At 52.0% G+C, this 19,949-nt stretch overlaps 2 protein-coding genes across 4 annotated transcripts in view; one reads left to right on the forward strand and one right to left on the reverse strand.

The window, feature by feature from the left end:
- SYN1 (synapsin I) overlaps positions 1–19,949 on the forward strand; it is a 45,983-nt gene that overhangs the window by 24,851 nt on the left and 1,183 nt on the right. For both annotated transcript variants that reach the window (XM_081042515.1, XM_081042516.1), the window contains exons 6-12: positions 15,244–15,306; positions 16,075–16,217; positions 16,316–16,390; positions 16,486–16,588; positions 17,747–17,887; positions 18,210–18,297; positions 18,392–18,983. In XM_081042515.1, the coding sequence (XP_080898641.1) occupies positions 15,244–15,306; positions 16,075–16,217; positions 16,316–16,390; positions 16,486–16,588; positions 17,747–17,887; positions 18,210–18,297; positions 18,392–18,983 (1,205 nt within the window). The remainder of the gene's footprint in view (positions 1–15,243; positions 15,307–16,074; positions 16,218–16,315; positions 16,391–16,485; positions 16,589–17,746; positions 17,888–18,209; positions 18,298–18,391; positions 18,984–19,949) is intronic.
- On the reverse strand, positions 6,630–10,690 carry TIMP1 (TIMP metallopeptidase inhibitor 1). Of its 2 annotated transcripts, none has more exons than XM_081042525.1 (6): positions 10,304–10,690; positions 9,307–9,428; positions 8,510–8,589; positions 8,102–8,228; positions 7,765–7,889; positions 6,630–6,904 (listed from the first exon to the last, which is right to left on the reverse strand). In XM_081042525.1, the coding sequence occupies exons 1-6, from the start codon at positions 10,552–10,554 to the stop codon at positions 6,734–6,736; spliced, it is 876 nt and encodes a 291-aa protein (XP_080898651.1). In that variant the 5' UTR covers positions 10,555–10,690; the 3' UTR covers positions 6,630–6,733. The 2 variants fall into 2 exon arrangements, with proteins under 2 accessions (XP_080898651.1, XP_080898652.1); XM_081042526.1 differs by having other exon boundaries at positions 9,307–9,435; positions 10,304–10,563.

Raw genomic sequence — 19,949 nt, forward strand, 5'->3', positions numbered from 1 at the left:
CCTTGTCACCTGCACTCCAGGTGATTTGTGGCTCAGCAAATATTTATAGAGGGTTCACGATGTGACAGGTGGAGTCTGATCCCAAGGTTTCTCTGGATCCAGTCCCTCCCCTGGGCCCAAGATTCATGCTCCCTGTGCAGTAAGGAAAAAGAGGGTGCTTTGGGGTGAGAACCAAGAGGGTCAGGGGTGTGGGGACTGTGCAAAAGAGGGAGGGCAGAAGGGAGTTTGGAAGTGAAAAAAGAAGCGGGGAAGATGTGTCATAGGGTGCAGGGTTTTTTTGTTGTTTTTTTTTTGAGGGGCCAATTTTATTGAGATATAACAAGTCCAGAAAAGGGAACATATCAGAAGGATGCAGCTCATTAAATTTTCACAAAGTGAACACACTGCTGTCACCTGCACCCAGATCAAGAAACAGAACATGATCAGATCCCCAGCACAGTTAGCAGTTGGTCTTTGGTCTTTGGGAGGCTCGAGGGGACGGACAGTTGTGGAAGGTTAGTGGGATTAGGGCGGTTTCGGAGCTTCAGGAAGGTGGAGGGTCCCCTGCTCACTGTGGCTGAGTAGAAGTTTGGACCCAAGGCGGGAGACTGTTGTACCTGATGATTCAATAGCAGATACTGAGTCACCAGGGATGGCCACCAAGTTCATTGGTTTCATGTGCTTCTTGCCAGTGCTCAGTCAAGCAGATGTCCCTCCATAGACAGTGCTAGGCTGGGGTTCAGGTAGGTGTTTTTGCAGGGGTGGCAGGGAAGCACCTGGAGGTGGTTGGGCAGAGCATTGTCGCACATGCTTCTCATAATTTGTACTCCTGGAAGAGAAGAGCAGCAATGACTAAGGGTGGGCAGAGGGGGCAGGGTATGGCACATGGTGAGACAGAGAGGAGTAGGGAGCAGAGCGGAAAGAAGACAGCAAGGATGGGGAGCAGGAGGAGGGAAAGTGAGCGGGAACAATGAGAAGGAGCAGGGGACAGGGAAAAGAAGTAAGGACTGGCAAACAGGAGCAGGGAGCAGAAAGAACAGGGGCGAGCTGGCACTGTGGCTGCAGGCATACCTGAGAAGCACACTCAAGACCTAGTGACATCCTTTCCTGTGGATGTTCAGGAAGCCTCCCTGATATACTCCTTCCTGAGCCACTTTCAAAGACACACCACTCATTTCCTGAAGTGCAGGTTTCCATCCCTCAAGGAGCCTAGAGGGGGCAGACACCATGCCCTGTGACCAGATGTCCCTTGGCTAGGACAGACTGTGACTCCCCTCCCAAGTGGTCAGTCCGAAAGATTCAGGACACTGTAGGTCAGGAACAGAATGTGTTGTGGTTGGCTGAAATTAGGAAACTCAGTGTCCTGGGGTGGTGGGTACTTTGTGAGAGAGTGTCCCAGGGAGGGGACACTTTGTTCCCCTCCCTGGGGCAGAGGAAGGCCTGAGGATGAGGAGTCCATGTAAGGTGAAGACAGGCTGGCTGAACTGTGATGAGGAATTCCTAAAGGGGAAGCTCTCCTCATAATGTCACCACAGCTGTTCTTGATGGGCATGCAGACATAACCACATTATTCTTCATTTTCAGATACTTCCATGAGCCAGAGGTTCAGGAACCCTTTAGGAACCTTGATTGTCTGTGAGGCAGGAAAGGGACACTAAGGCTGAGGAGCATTTATGGGTTGAGGGGCTGGGATCTGAGTATCACATCCAGTAGCCTTTGGGTCTCAGAAACCCACCACATTCACTCAGCTGGAACAGTCAGGGACTTGTATTTTAGTGGGGAGACAAGTGTGAGGAAGAGATGGGCAGGATACCCTGGTGATTTGAACTCATAATGCCTCATGGTCTCAGTGAGGAGGATGAGCCCCGGGAATTAAGCCGAGGACTAGAGTTGGGAGAAATGTGTCAGGGTACCCTCCAGGGTTCAAGCATTCAAGATTTTCTCCATTCCCTAAGACTCCTGAAAACAAAATGAAAAGTTTGCAGAGCACCTCCCTGCCAGCCTCTACCACTTCAGTGGGCTTGAGCCACACTTCTGGAACCTTGCTGTGAGCCCCTGTGCTGGGGGCCTCTCTGAGGCCTGCCCAGACTTACCCCTATCTGAGTTACAATAAACAGCATGGGGGTGTTGTTGCTAGTACCTGAAGGGCTACCTAAGGGTGGTCATGGACAAAGCCAGGAGCAAAGCAGGGACCGGCAGGAAGGTGGGACTCATGGCAGAGCCTGAGGGATACAGGGGTGGGGAGCAGTTGAAACATAACCGTTCCCCAGCCTACCTCACTCCCAACCAGGAGAGGATCCATCTAAAACTACTGCTTTCTAGGGGCCTGGGTCAGGAGGAGGCCCCCATGCTGCAGTGAGGGAAAAGGACACTGAATCTGGGTGTCCCACATTGATACCGATGGTCCCACCTCCACCCGTCAGAGCTGTAGCTCCCCACAACAGTTCGGCAGGAGGCCCAGGCTCAGTGGTGGATGGTCAACAACAGGGAGGTACAGCCTGGGCGTTCCTGCCCACATGAACCTTCTATTTTGCTCTTTCAAGAGATCAAAACTTCCGCCTTCTGGGGCAGCCGGATGGCTCAGTTGGTTAGAGCGCGAGCTTTTAAACAACAGGGTCACCGGTTCGATTCCCACATGGGCCAGTGAGCTGCGCCCTCCACAACTAGATTGAAGGACAATGACTTGGAGCTGATGGGCCCTGGAGAAACACACTGTTCCCCAATAGTCCCCAATAAAATATTTAGAAAACGAACAAAGAATAAAAACTTCAGCCTTCTATTGGAGTAGTGATCGGTAGTTGGGGAGGATGTTTGGGGTTCTAATAGCTTCTTATGCAGACTTTCAATTAATCTTTTTCTTAAGTTCCACCTTCACCCCCACATCCACAAAGAACTTGTGCCCTAATCATTTCCTTTGGTGGGACGCTATAGAGTCATTGGAGTTGGTCCTCAGACTTCACCACTACTGGCATAGGAGGTGTCCAGGGCTGGAGAGTGAGACATCAGTGTCAGTTACTATTGATAAAAAGATAGGGCTAGTCTTATAGAAATCTACCTCTTCGTTGGTCATGGCGGGGGTTGACATATGGAGTAATATATTGGGAGCTGTTCCAGCAGGGAGATTTTCCACCTGGAAATATCTAAGGATGGGGAAATGTGTCAATGAGGGTTAAGCAATAAGGGCTATATGGATGGGTGGAATTTTATGAATGGAAAGAATTTCAAACAGGCTTATCAATGAGCTAGATCGCAGTGGTGGATATTTGTGAATGGGAAGATTCTACAAGGGGGCTTATCAATGGGAGTACTTTGGTGAGCATGTATGAATGGGGAGGGAGATTTGCCAGTGGGTCAAGATCTATGAATGGGGAGATTCGTCAATAGAGGTTGTCAGTGGGAGTTATGTCCTAGAAAGATATTTATGAATAGGGAAATTTGTCAACTGGGCCATCAGTAGGGGATATGCCAATGAATGGATAGTTATGGAGAGAGATGTTTGTCACTGGAGTCCATCAGTGGGTGATGGATTGCTGCTGGGTATTTGTGAACAGGGAGATTTATCAGTGGGGGTCATCAATGGGGATATATCAGTGGGGTATTTATGAATAAGGAGGTAGTTCAACAGAGGTATTTGATAGTGGGGTATTTGTGAAAGAATGATTTGTACCGTGAGGAGAGGGGAATTTTCAAAGGAAAGATTGACCAAAGCTTAGAGATTTGTCACCTGTAGTCTTGGCGACAGAAGGGATTTATAGACGTGATGGTTTGCCCACAACGAGGACTGCATAGTAGGGAACTTTATCCCTGGGGAGTGGGGTTGTCCTTAGGAGTCTGAAAATGTTGGTATTTTTCAGTGGGAGGATTTGCACACTGGGAAGCAGCGTACAAGCATCATAGTAATAAGAAAAACAAGTGAGCATATTAGATATGTGTAACACCTCTGCGGGAGACTGTCACATCACAAGTTAAACTAAGGTTTCCAGGGTGCGGTAAATTATTCCTACTGATGTTATATATTATTTCCAATATTGTAAGTTATCATTCCTGCTATTTAACATTATTTGTAATATTGCAAATAATTATTACTGATAAGAATTATCACTACTGTTATACATTAAATTATATTTATCATACTACTAATAACTAATACTCATAAGTGCTATGTGGCTAGCACTGTTCTAGGCACTTTACATGTATGACCTCATTTAATGCTCACATTGTGCCTATGTATTAAGCATTTTTTAATCCCTATTTTACAGGTGAGGAAACTGAGGCAAAAAGAGGTAATGTGATTTCCCCAAGGACACAGAGTTAGTACATGGAAGGGGCACGATTTAAAAGCAAGTGACCTGGCCCCAGCATTCATGCTCTTAATCACTACACTACACTACACTACCTGTCTAGAAATTAAACCACTGTTAGTAATATTGCACATAGAGTTATTGTTATGAGAACTTCATGTGTTTTGACCTGAAAAAATACCCAAGGGGAGAAGACACCCATGGATCACCCTCCAACCCTAGCCTCTGCTTTGGAAGGATACGGGGTAGGGACTGTGAGGCGCCTTTTTCAGGGAGAAGTACTGAGGTTCCAGTGAGGGAAGGACCAGCCCCCAGGCGGTCACCCCCACGTACTTCCTCTCCGGTATTAGTGTGTCTCCCCAGCAGAGATTTACACACAGACACTCCAAATGCTAGAGTGGGGATTAACTCACTTTCCTCACTTTCGTGGATTTTCTAAAAGAGTGATTGGAAGATACAGTGACCCCAGGACTGCAGATATCCTGCCAGGAACTCCTACCAGGAACTCTGGCCAGGGTGGGGGGCAGGCAGCCTTGTACACTGCTCTGGACACTGTGGAAAGACCTGCAGTCGGATAGCCCTGTCCATGAAGCACTGATGTATTGATCTGGGGCACCACCTGTAGGTAGGCAGGTTGGCAGAATGGCCTCCACACTGGGCTCCATCCTTTCATTGCCACTTTCTACATCTCCTTCCTCCCCAGGGTTAAACCAGCTGAGGGCTCAGGGAACCCACTGGGGTCAGGGAACCGCCTAAGAGTGCAGGCAGCTGTTAGTACTAGGATTCGGTGAACTGTCAGGAGCTGCCAAACTCTTGCAGGCAACTGAGGCAATAGTGACATGGCCACCAGGGCCAAAGCAGGGCCCGCGCCCTTCCCTTACAGTTACACCTATCAGTGAAGGCTGCCAGTTAGCCCTTTTGGCGGCTGGGGTTCAGATCCCCCCAGGGCATAACCCAGGAATAGATGTTGATGTAAAAATTGCTAGACTGAGGTGCTCTGCACCGGCAGATGAGCAGTGGGTGTTCAAAATGCACACATCCCGAGCTAGGACATACCTTGGGCCCTGGGGGAACCTCTAGGGATGCAAAAGGACCGGGCCACAGAGGATCCAGGGGCCCCTCTGGAGGAGACCTGGGTTCGTATTGGCAGGAGCAGTGGGTAGTCTGATGGAAGGGAATTGAGGCGTCCTTTTCTCCACCAAAGAAGATATTTTGCAGCTTTTTTTCAAGCAGATTCAGAGCAACAGGTCACTGGAGGGTTCCACGGAATGTTTGCACCAATCTAAATTTCTGGTTCCCAGGGCCCTCAGCTGAGTGAGGACCTTCAGAGTGAAAAAGGCAAGAGCCAGGGACTGGAAGGGCCTGGGACCAGCTGTGGGAGCAGGAAGGCCTAAGGAAGGGAATGTTGGTTCGGAGGGTCTCTAGCTAAGGTTTTATGGGGGAAGATGAGCCAGAAAGGTGAGGCTCCGACCTAGAGGCCCCAGTTTCGGTGAGGGGACAGCTGTATAAGGGGAGGCGTGGGGGGGTGGCTGAGCTAACGTACCTGGTTGGTTCTGATTCTGAACCCTTATCTGCACTTCACTGCTGTCAAAGTTGGTCAGAGAAGTGAGGGAAGGAGAGGTGGGAGAAGGGGGAGAAGGGCAGAGATTGGGGATTTCCAGATCATACCTTCTTCCCATCCTTCCTATTCCCCAAACAACCACTTCCAAGGAGTCTCCTGCAGGCCATGGTAGGGGGCTGTGGCAGGGCCACCCCTTCTTCCAGAGTCCTTGGCTGGGTTATGTGGTTGGGGGGGGAGTCTCAGACCCCAGGGGCGTTTTCCCTTTCATTCAAGTCAGACTCACAGTGTAAGACCTAAGGGTGGGGACAGTAACAGCCACAGACTTGGACGGGGCAGAACGCCCTCACTGGATGGCATCAGGACAGTGCCCGAAACAAGGAGAACTGTTAGCCCATTGACGGGGCATTTGTCAATGAGCCTGTGGACCGGAGGGATTTGTGAACAGGCGAATTTGCCAGTGAGGTAGTGATTTGGCAGCAGTGGGTAATTTATGAACTAGAGAACCTTGTGCAAATAGGAATTATAAATTAATCAGTAAAATGTTTTAAAGTATGGAGTAGAGAGATTATCCAGTAAGTTGTGGTTGGTAACACAGGTTAAATTGCTGACATTGCAGATCACTAATGCTAATGCCAATGTATAGAATTATTACCGATACCTCAAATTTTATGTAAAATATGAAAAGCCAACATTTTACACCGCTCATCCCCTCAGCATTGGCCCCAGGGTAGTCCCACCAGGTCATCTTTGACATAAGTTTGTTCCCAGACACTGCACAGGGACACTGCCTGCTGAGTGGTAGGTTTTTATTTCATTGTCTAAAAGAAAGAAAGACAGGAGTGGGAAAGGGGGTGAATACTGTGCAGGTTTTGGCTTCTGCTGGGGGCAGAATTCAGGCGGTCCGGGGCCGCAGGGACTGCCAGTTGCACATCCCTGGCTCCCGTGGCATGCAGGCAAGGTGACGGCTCTGGAAGCCCTTGTCAGAGCCTGTGAGGATCTGGTCTGTCCACAAGCAGTGAGTGTCACTCTGAAGTTTGCAGGGGATTGATGAGCAGGGAAACACCTGGAAGAGGGAAGAGACGCACATCTCTGAGGGCTTGTCCTCCTGCCCCGCCCTCCCCGACAGAACAGAACTTCCCCTCCTCAGCTTTCAACACTGAGCTGCTGGAGAGACCTGGTATCACTCCACCTGGGTACAGACTCAAGAACAGCCTCCCACTGGGGGAGCAGTCATTGGGTTCGGTGATGTGACAGTAATCTAGCAAAAGGATCCATTTCTTGGTGGCTGGGCACAGACATAAGGGTCAGTCAGGGGGATCTCCTGAGGAACTGTCCCATGGGATGAGGAACAACTGGCAGCAGCAGGGAACAGCTAGCGGGTGGGGAACGTAAGCATAGGAAGGAGCCGTGGAGCTCAGACAGTCACTGGGTCAGCAGACATTCAGGGCCATCAGGGAACAGTCCTGGATAGTCAGAAGGGCAGTGTAACTCGCCCTTGTGTGTGGAACGGTCACAGCTGGAAAGCAACAATCAGATGTTCTGGGGAAGAGTCAGTGGGTTGGGGAACAGCACTTTGGGTTCTTGGAGAACATTCTAGGGAACCAAGAAACAATCCCAGGGGGTCAGGAACAGACATCAGGACTATAGAAGAATAGCAAAGGAGAGTTAGAGGGACAGGAAGCAGCCAGAAGGTCCAGGGAACAGCGAATCCTCAGGTATCAGAAGCCACGCCAAGGTACAACCAAAATGTTAGAGGAACGGTCTCAGGCCTGGGGGAACAGCAAGAGAAATCAGGGGCAGCCCAAGGATTTGGGGAGCAGCCAAAGGGACAAGGAATGGCTAGAGGGAACAAGAAACAAGCCATGGTTTGGGGAAGAGTCCAAGGAGCACTCTCTGGGTAGTGGGCAGGGCCCAGGCACTCACTGTGCATTCCTCACAGCCAGCGGCATAGATCTTGGTGAAGCCCCGGCGCTGAGCAGAACTCAGACTGTTCCAGGGAACCACGAAACTGCAGGTGGTGATGTGCAGGTGCCCTTTCCACAGTTGTCCTGCGTGGGGGGGGGGAGGCAACAGGCAGCTTCTGATTGGCTAGGCCGGGGTCAGGGCGGCGCCTAATTGGCGTCCCTGGAGCACAGACCCGGCTGGGGGCGGTCCCCATTTCAACTGGGACCCTTCCCTCAGAGCCTTGCCGGGCCCAGGATGCCCAGCAGCGTCTGAGGGACGGTTGGGCGTGGCCCAGGGCGAGGGGGCGGGGCCTCACCGGCGATGAGAAACTCCTCGCTGCGGTTCTCAGAACGGTGGAAGTATCCACAGACGCTCTCCATGGCCGGGGTGTAGACGAACCGGATGTCATGGGCATCCCCCAAGGCACTGAACCCCTTGAACATCTGTTGATGGATGAGGGGAAGAGTCTCTTTTGCTGACATAATCCTCCCACTCTACCTTCTTCGTATACCAGCATCCTGAGATCACAGCTAACTTCCTGCTCACCAACCAACAGCCAGAGGCTTCTCTCTCTCCCTCTCTCTCTCTCTCTCTCTCTCTCTCTCTCTCTCTCTCTCTCTCTCTCTCTCTCTCTCACTCTCTCCTTCCTTCCTTCCTTCCTTTATTTTTTTTTTGACAGGGAGAAAGATGTTAGGAACTGCTGAGGAAAGGGTAGTAGGGATACCTTGGTCATTTTGATCTCGTAACGCTGGTATAAGGTGGTCTGGTTGACTTCTGCGGTCCCCACGAACTTGGCCCTGATGACTGCCGGAGAGGAGGGGGTAAAATGAGTCAAATGAACTGCGTGAGCCAATAAAAATTAAACGATCACAACAGTCATACTAACAAAGCACATACTTGGATATCAATCACTGGATGCCAAACAACACACTAACAGTTCTGTGCATTGATTTACTGAGTGCCTACGCTGCCAGGCACTGCTTTAAGCCTTTTTCATATATTCACCACGTGTTCATTCACTCAAATATTCTAGAGTGCCTGCTGTGTGCTAGGCACTGTTCTGGGTGTTAGGGACACAACAGTGAACAAAACACAGAAATCCCTTCCCTCTGTGAAGCTCACATTCTAGCCAGAAGGAGGCAGACTAAACACAAGCAAAAATAGATCAGTCTGTGGGATGTTCGAAGGTATTAAGTATGACCGGGGACTTCAGAGTTGGGTAAAGGGGATCAGGAGTATTAGGGAACAGGAGTTAAAATTTTGAGAAGGTGACTTTTGAGGCAGCCACCCAGATGGATACCTGGGGGGCAGGGGGTACCAGGCTGAGGTAGCAGCCAGTGCAAAGGCTGTGAGCCGGGACTGGGCCTGGAGTAATCGGCACCACCAGGATGCCGGTGTGGTGAGCAGCGTCAGGGCAGGGCTGAGTTCGGGACTGTTCTAGAGGTGAGCCCCGTCGTGAAGCCCAATGGACTGAGGCAGAAACCAAAGCACAGAGCATGTGGGCAGAGCAGGGTAACTCACCAAGGTCGGAGCTACAGAAGGCCATCTGCGGGTGGGGTGGGGCACAGGTACAGGCCCTGCCGGGGGCTGTCAGCCACAGCAGCAACAGGATGCCGGAGGCCAGGGGCGCAAAGGGGGCCATGCTGGGTTCTGCACAGGTAGAGGTAGAGAGGAGGGCTCAGGGAGGCCCCCAGCCCAGCTGATCCTCAGATTTGGGCAGGCCTCCCACCCCTTCCTGTCCCCCCCACCACCAAGCAGCCTGGAGGGGGATGAGGTGACTGTACTTGGGATTAAGGGGTTGGGGAGCTTGGGGATTTTAAGTGGGGGTGGGGATTTGAGAGCCCACAGTTTAGGGGGGCAGGAGTTTCAGAGTTGTGACATTTGAGTGATTTAAGGGACTGGGTGAGTGGGGGAGATTATGGAGCTGTGGTGTTTGGGGATTTAGAGGGGTCGAGGAAGTCGGAGAGTTGAGAGGAGTGGGGTGAGGAATGTGAGGGTTTTGAGCTGGAGGAGTTTGGGGGAGGTTGGGCGGTTCAGAGCTGTGCATATTGAGAGATAGAGGAGGTGGGGGTGTTGAGGGAAGCTGAGGGATTTGGAGGAGGTTTAGGGTTTAGGGAGTTGCAGGACTTGGGGGGTTTAAGAGGGTGGGGGTGCCTGAGGGATTTGGGAGCAGATGAGTCTCCAGGTTTAGGGAGTTGGGGATTTAGGAGTCTGGAGGATTGGGGGGCAATGAGGGAATTCAGGGCAGTTGGCCGCTTAGGAGGCTTCTGTTGTATTAGGGTTTCAGGAGTTTGGGAGAGTTGGGATGGATGTCAGGGGTTCGGAGGAGTTTGAAGTGCCGGGATTGGGGCAGCAGTTCCAGCACCCTCCCCCCCTTTCCATTCACCAGTCCAGGGTCCTGGTATCCCCCCTCCACCCCCACCCAACCAGGCTGAGCAGCCAGGTGTCCGGCAGCCGAGACAGGAAAGCTCGAGCTCTGCTTTAGGCCCTGCTGCCACCCAGGCAGGCCCCTGCCTACCTTCGGTGTAGCTTCTCTGGGCGCTGGGTCTGCGGTGATGGCGGCAGGGCCAGAGCAGCGGAGGATAAATGTCCACTCGAGGGGCGGGGGTGGCAGTAGTGCGGAAACCACAGGCCTCCAAGCTTCCTGGACGCATTACTCATCCGCCCACCATCAGTGGAGGCCAAGGGGCGGGCCGAGGGCTGCCGAAAACGGGCTTCACCCTCCTCTCCCTCCCCCTGAGCCTCGCCCTGGTCATCCCCCTCCCCCATCTCCAAATCGGCCCCAGTCCTTGTAGGCGGCCTCAATGGAGGGCTTAGAGGCAGGATTCCCCCAGTGCAATTCCCTAAAGCTTCCAAACTTTCTCCAAAGTCTATCCAATCACCCACAAACCCACAAACTCCCCATGGCAGAAGCCTGAATTAGTTCATCCTTCAGTGAACATTTCTTGTGCACCTACTGTATGCCAAACACACACAAAAATTCCTCTCTGGAAGGGTGGTCGGTTAGCTCAGTTGGTTAGAGCGTGATGCTGATGACACTAAGGTTGCCGGTTCGATCCCCGCACGGCCGCCGTGAGCTGCGCCCTCCTTAAAAAGCAAAGAAAAAAAAGCAAAAATTCCTCTCTGATACACCCAACGTTCTGGTGAAGGGGTGGGGAGGCAGAGAGGAGGCTAAGTAGAAGTAGTGGAGGGAGATAAAGCAGGTGAATGGAGGAAGAATATAATCTGGGGTAACTGAGGCATGGAGAGATGAAGTGACTTATCCAAGATCACAGTTAATAAGGGACAGAACTGGGATTTGAACTCAGGTGGCCTGGAGCCAGAGCCTGGGTCTTAATCCCTCTCAAAAAACACAGGCAAATAGTCAGCATTTACATAGCACCAACTGTGTACGAGGCAGTCAACATCATTTATCTCACTTAAAGCTCACAATGGGTGGACCTAGTACAAGGTATTATGCTAAGTGAAATAAATCAGATAGAAAAAGACAAATGCCGCATGATTTTACTTATATGTGGAATCTTAAAAACACCACCAACCAAACCAAACAGAAACAGACTCATAGGTAGAGAACAAACTGGTGGTTGTCAGATGGGAGGAGGGATGGGGGGTGGACAAAATAGGTGAAGGGGATAAAGACGTACAAATTTTCAGTTATGAAATAAATAAGTCAGGGGACTGCAATGTACAGCACAGAGATTACAGTCAATAATATTGTTATAACTTTGCATGGAGACAGATGCTAACTAAATTTATCACGGTGATCATTTCATAACGCATAAACTATCGAATCACTATATTGTACTCCTGAAACTAATATAATATTGTATGTCAACTATAATTCCATTTTTTTAAAGCTCACAATAAGCCTCTGAGATGGGTACCAACATTATTCCTATTTTACAGATGAGGAAATAAGAGGCATAGAGGGATTGAAGAACTTTCCCAGGAACACAGGGAATGGCTGGGATTTGAACCTAGGCCAACTGGAGCCAGGATCTTAATCCAGGCTTGGCAAGCAGGAAGATGCCCGTGAATTAATGAGCATTGGGGTGGGGGGAGTTGAATGGTGGTGAAAGAGGCCAGTGAGTCAGGAGAAAACTGATACCCTCCCGTCCTGCCCTGCCCCTTCCCCACCAACCCCCCACCAACGCCCTGGTAGACGTAGATGGTGGGGTGAGGCAATCCCTGCCCAACAGCTTCCAGATGCTGCCTGAATCTTCCCTGGGGTCCTGGGAAAGGGCTCTGAGGGCTGATTAACACCCTTTGTTAGTTCAACGAGGACAGACCAATAATAACAATAATGGTAGTTGTTAGCATCACTTATTGAGCACTTACTGTGTACTGTGCCCTGAAGTCTTTGTGTAAATTCTCTCATTCAATCGCCAATACCCCCTTGCTAATTAAGCTGAATTAACTCAGTCAACAACCAGATCACCACAATAAAAACTACCACCAGCTCTTGAGGAGTGCTTACTGGTTATCAAGCACTGTTCTATAATCTTAGTATTTTATCTCTCAGTCAGTCCTGATTGCCTCCTTGTTAATTAGTGTTGGCTTACCAATAATAGTACCCAGCACTATTATAATAATAGTACCCAGTACTTTTAGAGAATGCAGATTTCCTGTGTGCCAGGTATTGTGCTGAGCATTTTTCACGACAACTAATTGGTTCATCACAACATCCCTGTGAGTTAGAGACTGTTCATATTCTCATTATACAGATGAGGAAACTGAGACACACAAAGGACTGAGTGATCTGCCCAGGAATGAGAGTGAAGAAATTACTCTGAAGTGGGGGCGGAAGTAAACGAGGAATCTGGAGAAGCTGATTGTGAAAGTGGCGGAGTGAGAGTGAATGAGACAGGGGGCTGAGTAAGTCAGTGTCGGGACCAAAGAGAGAAGTGAAAGAAGGGAAAGTCCTGCTGCAGCACTTCACTGACCCAAAGCTGATTCTGACGCCAGCTTTGTGATTCTGAAACATGAGTCAGCACAGAGTTTCGCCGACTGTCTACATGTGAGGGGTTGTGTGGATCTGGTTTATTGTGCAGGTTTTGAAGCTGGTAGGGTTTTGTGGAGGGGTGTCCATGTGTGTGACCATCTAAGGAGCAGGGTGGGGGCTGTGGGGACCGTGGGGCCCACCTGGGTATGCAGAGCGGACACCTGGCAATCCCCAGAGCACACTAAGTGCTTGTGCCTGATTGTACCCTTTGTACAGATCAGGAAACTGAGGCCCAGAGAGGATTAAGTGACCTGCCTAGGGTCCCCCATGGCCTTAGGAGGAAGAGAGGCCAAGATTCAAAGCTAGGGCTCTCTAGGGGATCCCAGAGTGCAGGGATCCCTGCACGCAAATGTGTGGGCACACACAGACACACGTGCGGGCACACACAGACACACATGTGGGCACACACAAACACACGTGTGGGCACACAGGCACACATACACAAGTGTGGGCACACAGACACAGATACACATGTGCGGGCACACACAGACACATGTGCAGGCACACACAGACACACGTGTGGGCACACAGGCACACATACACAAGTGTGGGCACACAGACACAGATACACATGTGCGGGCACACACAGACACATATCCACAGTGTTGTGTTCAGGCTCAGGTCCAGAGGAAATAAGGAGGGTGTAGGAAAAGAGGAGCCTAGAAAAATTTGGGCTTGTGTGTGCGCATTTGTGCACAGCTCTCTGCTGTGTCTCTGCCTTTGAGAGTCAAATGTTTGCCTTTAGGTGGTGGTATGTGTGGTGTATGTGTGGACCTGGGTGTGTTGTGTAGCCCTGTGTGTGTGTCTTGCTTCTAGGAGTTGTGTGTGCCTCTGTAAAGCGGGTCTAGGTTGCACATATCCTTGTGGATGTGTTGCTCCCCTCTGTGAGCTGAGAGTGTTGCCTGAATGCTACGTCACAAATCACGCGCTGCTTCTGCAGTGTTTCCCTGCAACACTACCTAGCCGATCCTCACGAGCCCGACCCAACACGGTTCCTCTCAGCGCCCCATTATGACGACAGTCATTTGGGAAATGAGGAAGGTGGGAGTGCGGGAAGGAGGGCGGGCAAGGCCTGAAGGTCAATCGGTCACCCTGAGCCTGCGGGCTTCCTGTGCCTGTCGGGAACCGCCACCGCCCTCGCCACCCCTCCGGGAATACCATCTCTACGCTGTGGGGCAGCAGTCTGCACAGCAGAGGGAGGGCACGGCCGGCCCCACGTGCGTCCTGTACTGTGTGGGGCTGGGGTCGCCCAACTCAGCTCCCTCTCTCCCGCCCAGGATCAGGGAGACTTGACATATCCCTGTACCTGAATGTGTGAGCAAATGAGTGTGTGTGTGTGTGTGTGTGTGTGCGCACGCCCATGCACACACCCAAGTGTTGTGTGTAAGCTTAGGAGGGATGTGGGTGTCTCTAGCTGTGTGTATGCCTCTCCGTTTGTACACATAGCAAGGCACGTTGTGTGCATGTCCCTACATACTTTTAGTGTGCCCAGGAGTGTGGTGTTGGTCTCCGTGTTATGGGTCTCGGTGGTTCTGTGAATACCTAGAAGTGTGTGTACCTCTGTACGTGGTGTGGGTCCCTCTGTTTGTTGTGAGTTTGCCTAGGAGGGTTGCGTGTGTGTCCGTGAGTGTCGACTACGTGTCCAGTTCTGTTGTGTGTGCCTGTCCGAGTTGTGTGTGCCTTTGCGTTCTGTGGCTGTGCCTTGAGGGTTGTCTCTGTGTTGCATGGGTAATCCTTCATGTTGTGTGTGCCCCTCTAACTGTTGCGTGGATTGGGGTGGTGGGAGGAGGGCTGTGTATGTGTCTGCACCCAAAATAGTTAAGTGTGTGCTGCTGGGCAAGGAGGCTGGCCTGGAGCGCCGGCCCCCGCCCCGCACGCTGAGCGCTGGGCTGAAGGACTGGGTGCCGGTGCAGCTGGAGAGCAACGTGGGCTCTGGAGCCTGTGTGGGTTGCAGGTCTCTCCGTCTCGTGGGTCTCAACCTGCGTGGGCATCTCTGGCTTTGGTCGTGTAGATCTGAGTTCTAGGGGTTTGTGTGTGTGTTTCTATGTTGTGTATGCACGTGGACAAGGCTAACGTGCAAGGCCTGGTTGAAGGGTCCAGTTGCTACATGCTCACCACCACAGCTCCAGGCATGCACACTCACTTTTCTCTCATCCAGTCACTGTATAAACAAACTTTCCCTTTTCCGGAAAAGGCTCCCACCCTTATCCAAGCAGAGGCAGAAAGTCTGGGACTTGGGGGTGGTTGGGGGGGGGCAGACAGACAGGGCTCTGGGTTTGATTTTGAGTTAGGCAGCACTGTGTGAGCCCCAGCTGCTGTATGCCTGTCTCTGACCTGCCTCTTCTGGGAAATGGCTCCTAATGTGGCTCCCGCTGGATGGGCGCCCCTCAGCACCACCCCAACCCTGGCCATCAGCCCTCCTGCCCTGACCGTGCTCTGCCTTTCCATCCTACCAGCTCAGCAGCACCACATACCCCGTGGTTGTGAAGATGGGGCATGCACACTCCGGGATGGGCAAGGTGAGTCCCCAAGTGCGGTGTGTCCATGTGTGTTCGTAAATGGTGTATACTCCTGGCATTGTGCACATGCATGTAGATGTATATTGTATATTCAATGCACATGGGTCATTTTATGTGATTGTGTGTCCTGTGGTGTTTTTATCTATTTGTATCCTTTCCCTCACATCCTTCGATTTTGTTGGCCCAATTTTGTATCATGCACTCAGCCAAGTTTATGTGTGCTGTTGTTTTGTTAGTGTCTGTAGCATTCTGTGTATACGCATGCCTCTGTGCTGAACACACCCCATGTCATCTTTTACATTCAAGCGTCTTGTGGTGCTGTGTGCTTTCTATACATCTGATTTGGTCTCTGTGTATGTAGAAAGCAGACTTGTAATTTTTATGTTGGAGTGTGTCCACGCTTCTCTGTTTGTATGTTGTGTGTACAACTGATTTTGTGTCTGTATGCATATACCGTATATACACACAATTTTCATACAGCTTTATTAAGATATACTTCACATACCATAAAACATACTCACATAAGGTAGACGATTCAGTAGTGTTTATTATATTCACAGAGTTGTATACACCCACCTTTGTGTGTGTGTACATGTAAAAACCAGGAGGCCCAGTATTATGCCTGTGTGAGTGCCTTGGTGTATCCACCAAATTTTTATGTACTCAGCTCACCTGTGTCATTTGTGTGCATACCCCTGCTTGAGGCAGCCCCACCACCCACTGCTGTGCCACCCTGCCCAGGCCCTCATCCCCACCCCACTCCCACAGGTCAAGGTGGACAACCAGCATGACTTCCAGGATATCGCAAGTGTCGTGGCACTGACCAAGACATACGCCACTGCCGAGCCCTTCATTGATGCCAAATATGATGTGCGCATCCAGAAGATTGGGCAGAACTACAAGGCCTATATGTGAGTGGAGAGACTGAGGCCCGAGCAGGGGTCCCCTGCCCTGCCCTGGGTGGCCCAGGTCCCCTTGAGTCTCTGTCCTCTCTCCTTTTGCCCACCAGGAGGACATCAGTGTCAGGAAACTGGAAGACCAACACTGGTTCTGCAATGCTCGAGCAGATTGCCATGTCTGACAGGTGGCTGGCCCGAACTCGGCAGGGAGGGGACGTGAGGGGGGGAGTGTGGCTGCCCAGTGAGGCACTGACAGGCTCCTTGCCCTATGTCTTGGCAGGTACAAGCTATGGGTGGATACGTGCTCAGAGATTTTTGGGGGACTGGACATCTGCGCCGTGGAAGCGCTGCATGGCAAGGACGGAAGGGATCACATCATTGAGGTGGGAGCATCCAGATTTGGTAAGAGGAATAAAGGGAGGAGCAGGTGCACGGCAGAGGACTCCATGGCCCAGAAGGTCCTCAGCAAATGGCAAAATGTGTAATAAACTGTAAAGTGCCTTGTGAGCTGGGACACGCTGGCAAATGGAAAAATACTTAGTAAACTCTAACCTGCTTTGCGAACTTGGACATCCTTAGTGAATAGCAAAATACTCGTTGAACTATAAAGTGCTCTGTGAACCGAGCCCATTTGGTAAATGGCGGAGCACTTAATAAACTTTAAAGTGTTCTGTGAACTGAGAGGTCCTTGGCGAACAGTAAAGCACTTTGTAAATTATACTTTGTAAAGAGTACTGGCTGATACTAAAGCGTTCTGTAACCTGTAACGTACCTTATAAAGTAGGATGTGCTTGGTGAACAGCAAGGTGCTTTATAAAACTATAAAAAAGGAGCTCTGTAAACTGGGACGTCCTTGTTATTCAAGCAAAACACTTTCAAAATTCTAAAGCTCTTTGTAAACAGCTGTGCCCCTGGTAAACAGTAAATGCTTTGCAGAGCACTTTCTAAACTCTAAACATGCCATATATTTCACAGTCCTTTGTAAAGGGCAGGGAGCTTTGTAAACTGTAAAGTACCATGTCAACTACAAAGTTCTTTGTAAAGAACAGAGCACCTCGCAAACTATAAAGCAGGGCTTAGCAAACACTGTCTGTCAAGGGCCACACAGTGCGTATTTTAGGCTTTGCCGCCAAACGGTATCATTGAAGCAATTGAACTCTGCAAAAGCAGCCACAGACAATATGTTAAAAAAAAATAAGGTGGCTGAGTTCCGATAAAACTGTATAGACATTGAAATTGAAATTTCATGTAATTTTCCTGTCATGAAATCTTTCTTTGATTCAAAAAAAAAAATATATAAAACCCATCCTTAGCTGGGGGGCCATACAGAAACAGGCGCTGGGCCAGATTTGGCCTGTGGCTCCTCATTTGATGACTCCGTACCTTGCAGATCAGCCTTCTACACACTGTGCCTCAGTGCCTCTCAAACTGAAGCTCATTTCCGTGGCGGCCACCATTCTTTCTGCCAACTTACTTTGTCACTGTCACCCTCACATGCACCTCCTACTTCTCTCCTCACTCGGTCCCTTTTCCTCCCCAAGGTTGTGGGCTCCTCCATGCCACTCATCGGTGACCACCAGGATGAAGACAAGCAGCTCATCGTAGAGCTCGTGGTCAGCAAGATGGCTCAGGCCCTGCCCCGGCAGCGGGATGCCTCCCCTGGCAGGGGCTCCCACAGCCAGGTCAGCTAGGGGTGGGCATGCCAGCCTTGGGTCATGCTGTGTCACAGAGCACATCAGCAGGCTAAGGGTGTCGCCATTATGTGTGGTGGCAATGACCAATTGTTTTAAAAATTGATAAATAGCTGCTACCCTGACTTCCCCTGAATGCTTCCCGACCCCTCCCCCGGGAAGGAGTCCCCACCCAACAACCTGACATCCCCTCAGCTCAACCACAAACACAGGCAATACCCAGCACACAGGGAACCCGTGTTATTCTGATTGGCTGATGCTCCACTGGCTGGTAACTATTTTTAACCTCTCCTGCTCCACTCCTCTACCGCAGACTTTGTCCCCAGGGGCCCTGCCCTTGGGCCGCCAGACCTCCCAGCAGCCCGTGGGGCCCCCTGCTCAGCAACGACCCCCACCACAGGGTAAGTGAGGGGCCAACTTCCTGGACCCCTACCATTCCGCAGCCCCCCCTGAACTTGCTGGCTTTCACATGTGTACTCTCTCTCTGTCCCTCAGGTGGCCCTCCACAGCCAGGCCCAGGCCCCCAACGCCAGGGACCCCCGTTGCAGCAGCGCCCACCCCCACAGGGCCAGCAGCACCTTTCCGGCCTTGGACCCCCAGCTGGCAGCCCCCTGCCCCAGCGCCTACCGAGTCCCACATCAGCGGCCCAGCAGCCTGTGTCCCAGGCCCCACCGCTGACCCAGGGTCAAGGCCGCCAATCCCGGCCGGTGGCAGGAGGACCCGGGGCACCTCCAGCAGCCCGCCCACCTGCCTCCCCATCTCCCCAGCGACAGGCGGGCCCCCCACAGGCTACCCGTCAGACATCTGTCTCTGGTCAGGCTCCACCAAAGGCCTCAGGGGCTCCACCGGGTGGTCAGCAGCGCCAGGGCCCACCCCAGAAACCACCAGGCCCTGCTGGCCCTACCCGCCAAGCCAGCCAGGCGGGTCCCATGCCCCGCACTGGGCCACCCACCACACAGCAGCCGCGGCCCAGTGGCCCGGGTCCCGCTGGACGCCCCACCAAGCCACAGCTGGCCCAGAAACCTAGCCAGGACGTGCCGCAACCCACCACCGCTGCTGCCGGGGGACCCTCGCACCCCCAGCTCAAGTAAGGGGACCCCCACAGCAGCCCTTGCCTTGCTGCTCCCAAAACATGCTCCTGTACCAGGAGGGCAGCCCCAGCTCCCAAGCTCCACAGACCCAGATCCTACCCAGGGGTCCTGAGAGCTCGCTCCAGTCTGGGCCAGACCCCTCCCATCCAGAGAGGCTCCTGCCCTCCATCCCAGGTCCTTTTCCCTCCATCCCAGAGACACAGCGCCAGAATCCCAGAGAAACCCCTTTCAGTTCAGGCTTCCTAATAGGTCCTGGGAGAGTCCTCTCTCCAGCCCCTCTGGACCCACCGCAAGCACCTTGCTGACCCTCCTTCCGTCGGGCCCAGCCCACTAAGTCCTCCTCCCATCTCAGAGCCTTTGCTGCCAAACTTAGCCTCTTCCTGCCCAGCCTGACCCCTCCCAGCCAAGGCCCCACCCCACCACACCCCACCCCCGGCCCAATTCGCAGTCCTCCCATGTCACTTCACACCCTTTCCAGTTGTCTGCATACTTTTCTTCCAGTCTAGGCTCCTTTCTGCTCCATCCCCAAATTCCTTCTGGTCCTTCTCAGTCTCCTCCCAAATCATGCCGCCGCCCCCCCTGCCTCTTGTGGTCCATTCCTCATATGCCCCCACTTTAGCTCAAGTCCTCACTGCCCCATCTCACTGCTCCCCTGTGGATTGTCCCCTCCCTGCCTGTCCTGGCTGGAACCCCCCCACTCCCTCCTACACTTCTCACCCTTAGCTTGGAAACGGCCCTGCCCCTCTTCACCTTTATGTCAAACCCCTCCCAGTCGGAGCCTAGATTTGAGGAGAAAATTCAGCCCAGGACTCTTCTCATGAGTCCCAGACTTCAACATGGATCCAAGTACTCCCAGCCCTCCTGGGGCTCCCTGACTGCGTCTGACAACCCATCAGGGTCCAGGCCCATGCTGGGGGGGGAGGGTCACAGGCACCGCCCCAGGACCACAGGGGCAGGGCTGG

This window comes from Rhinolophus hipposideros (genome assembly GCF_964194185.1).
Source record: "Rhinolophus hipposideros genome assembly, chromosome: X".
Taxonomy (NCBI): Eukaryota; Metazoa; Chordata; class Mammalia; order Chiroptera; family Rhinolophidae; genus Rhinolophus; species Rhinolophus hipposideros.

What these genes read in the sequence shown, in the direction of transcription:
- TIMP1 (XM_081042525.1), bottom strand. Translation starts at nt 10,554, where the DNA reads ATGGGGGAGGGGGATGACCAGGGCGAGGCTCAGGGGGAGGGAGAGGAG. An exon ending in CTTCTGTAGCTCCGACCTTG is followed by an intron (nt 8,590 to 9,306) that starts GTGAGTTACCCT and finishes CCTCTCCGGCAG; the next exon opens with TCATCAGGGCCAAGTTCGTG. An exon ending in CTGGCTGTGAGGAATGCACA is followed by an intron (nt 6,905 to 7,764) that starts GTGAGTGCCTGG and finishes TCCCTCTTCCAG; the next exon opens with GTGTTTCCCTGCTCATCAAT.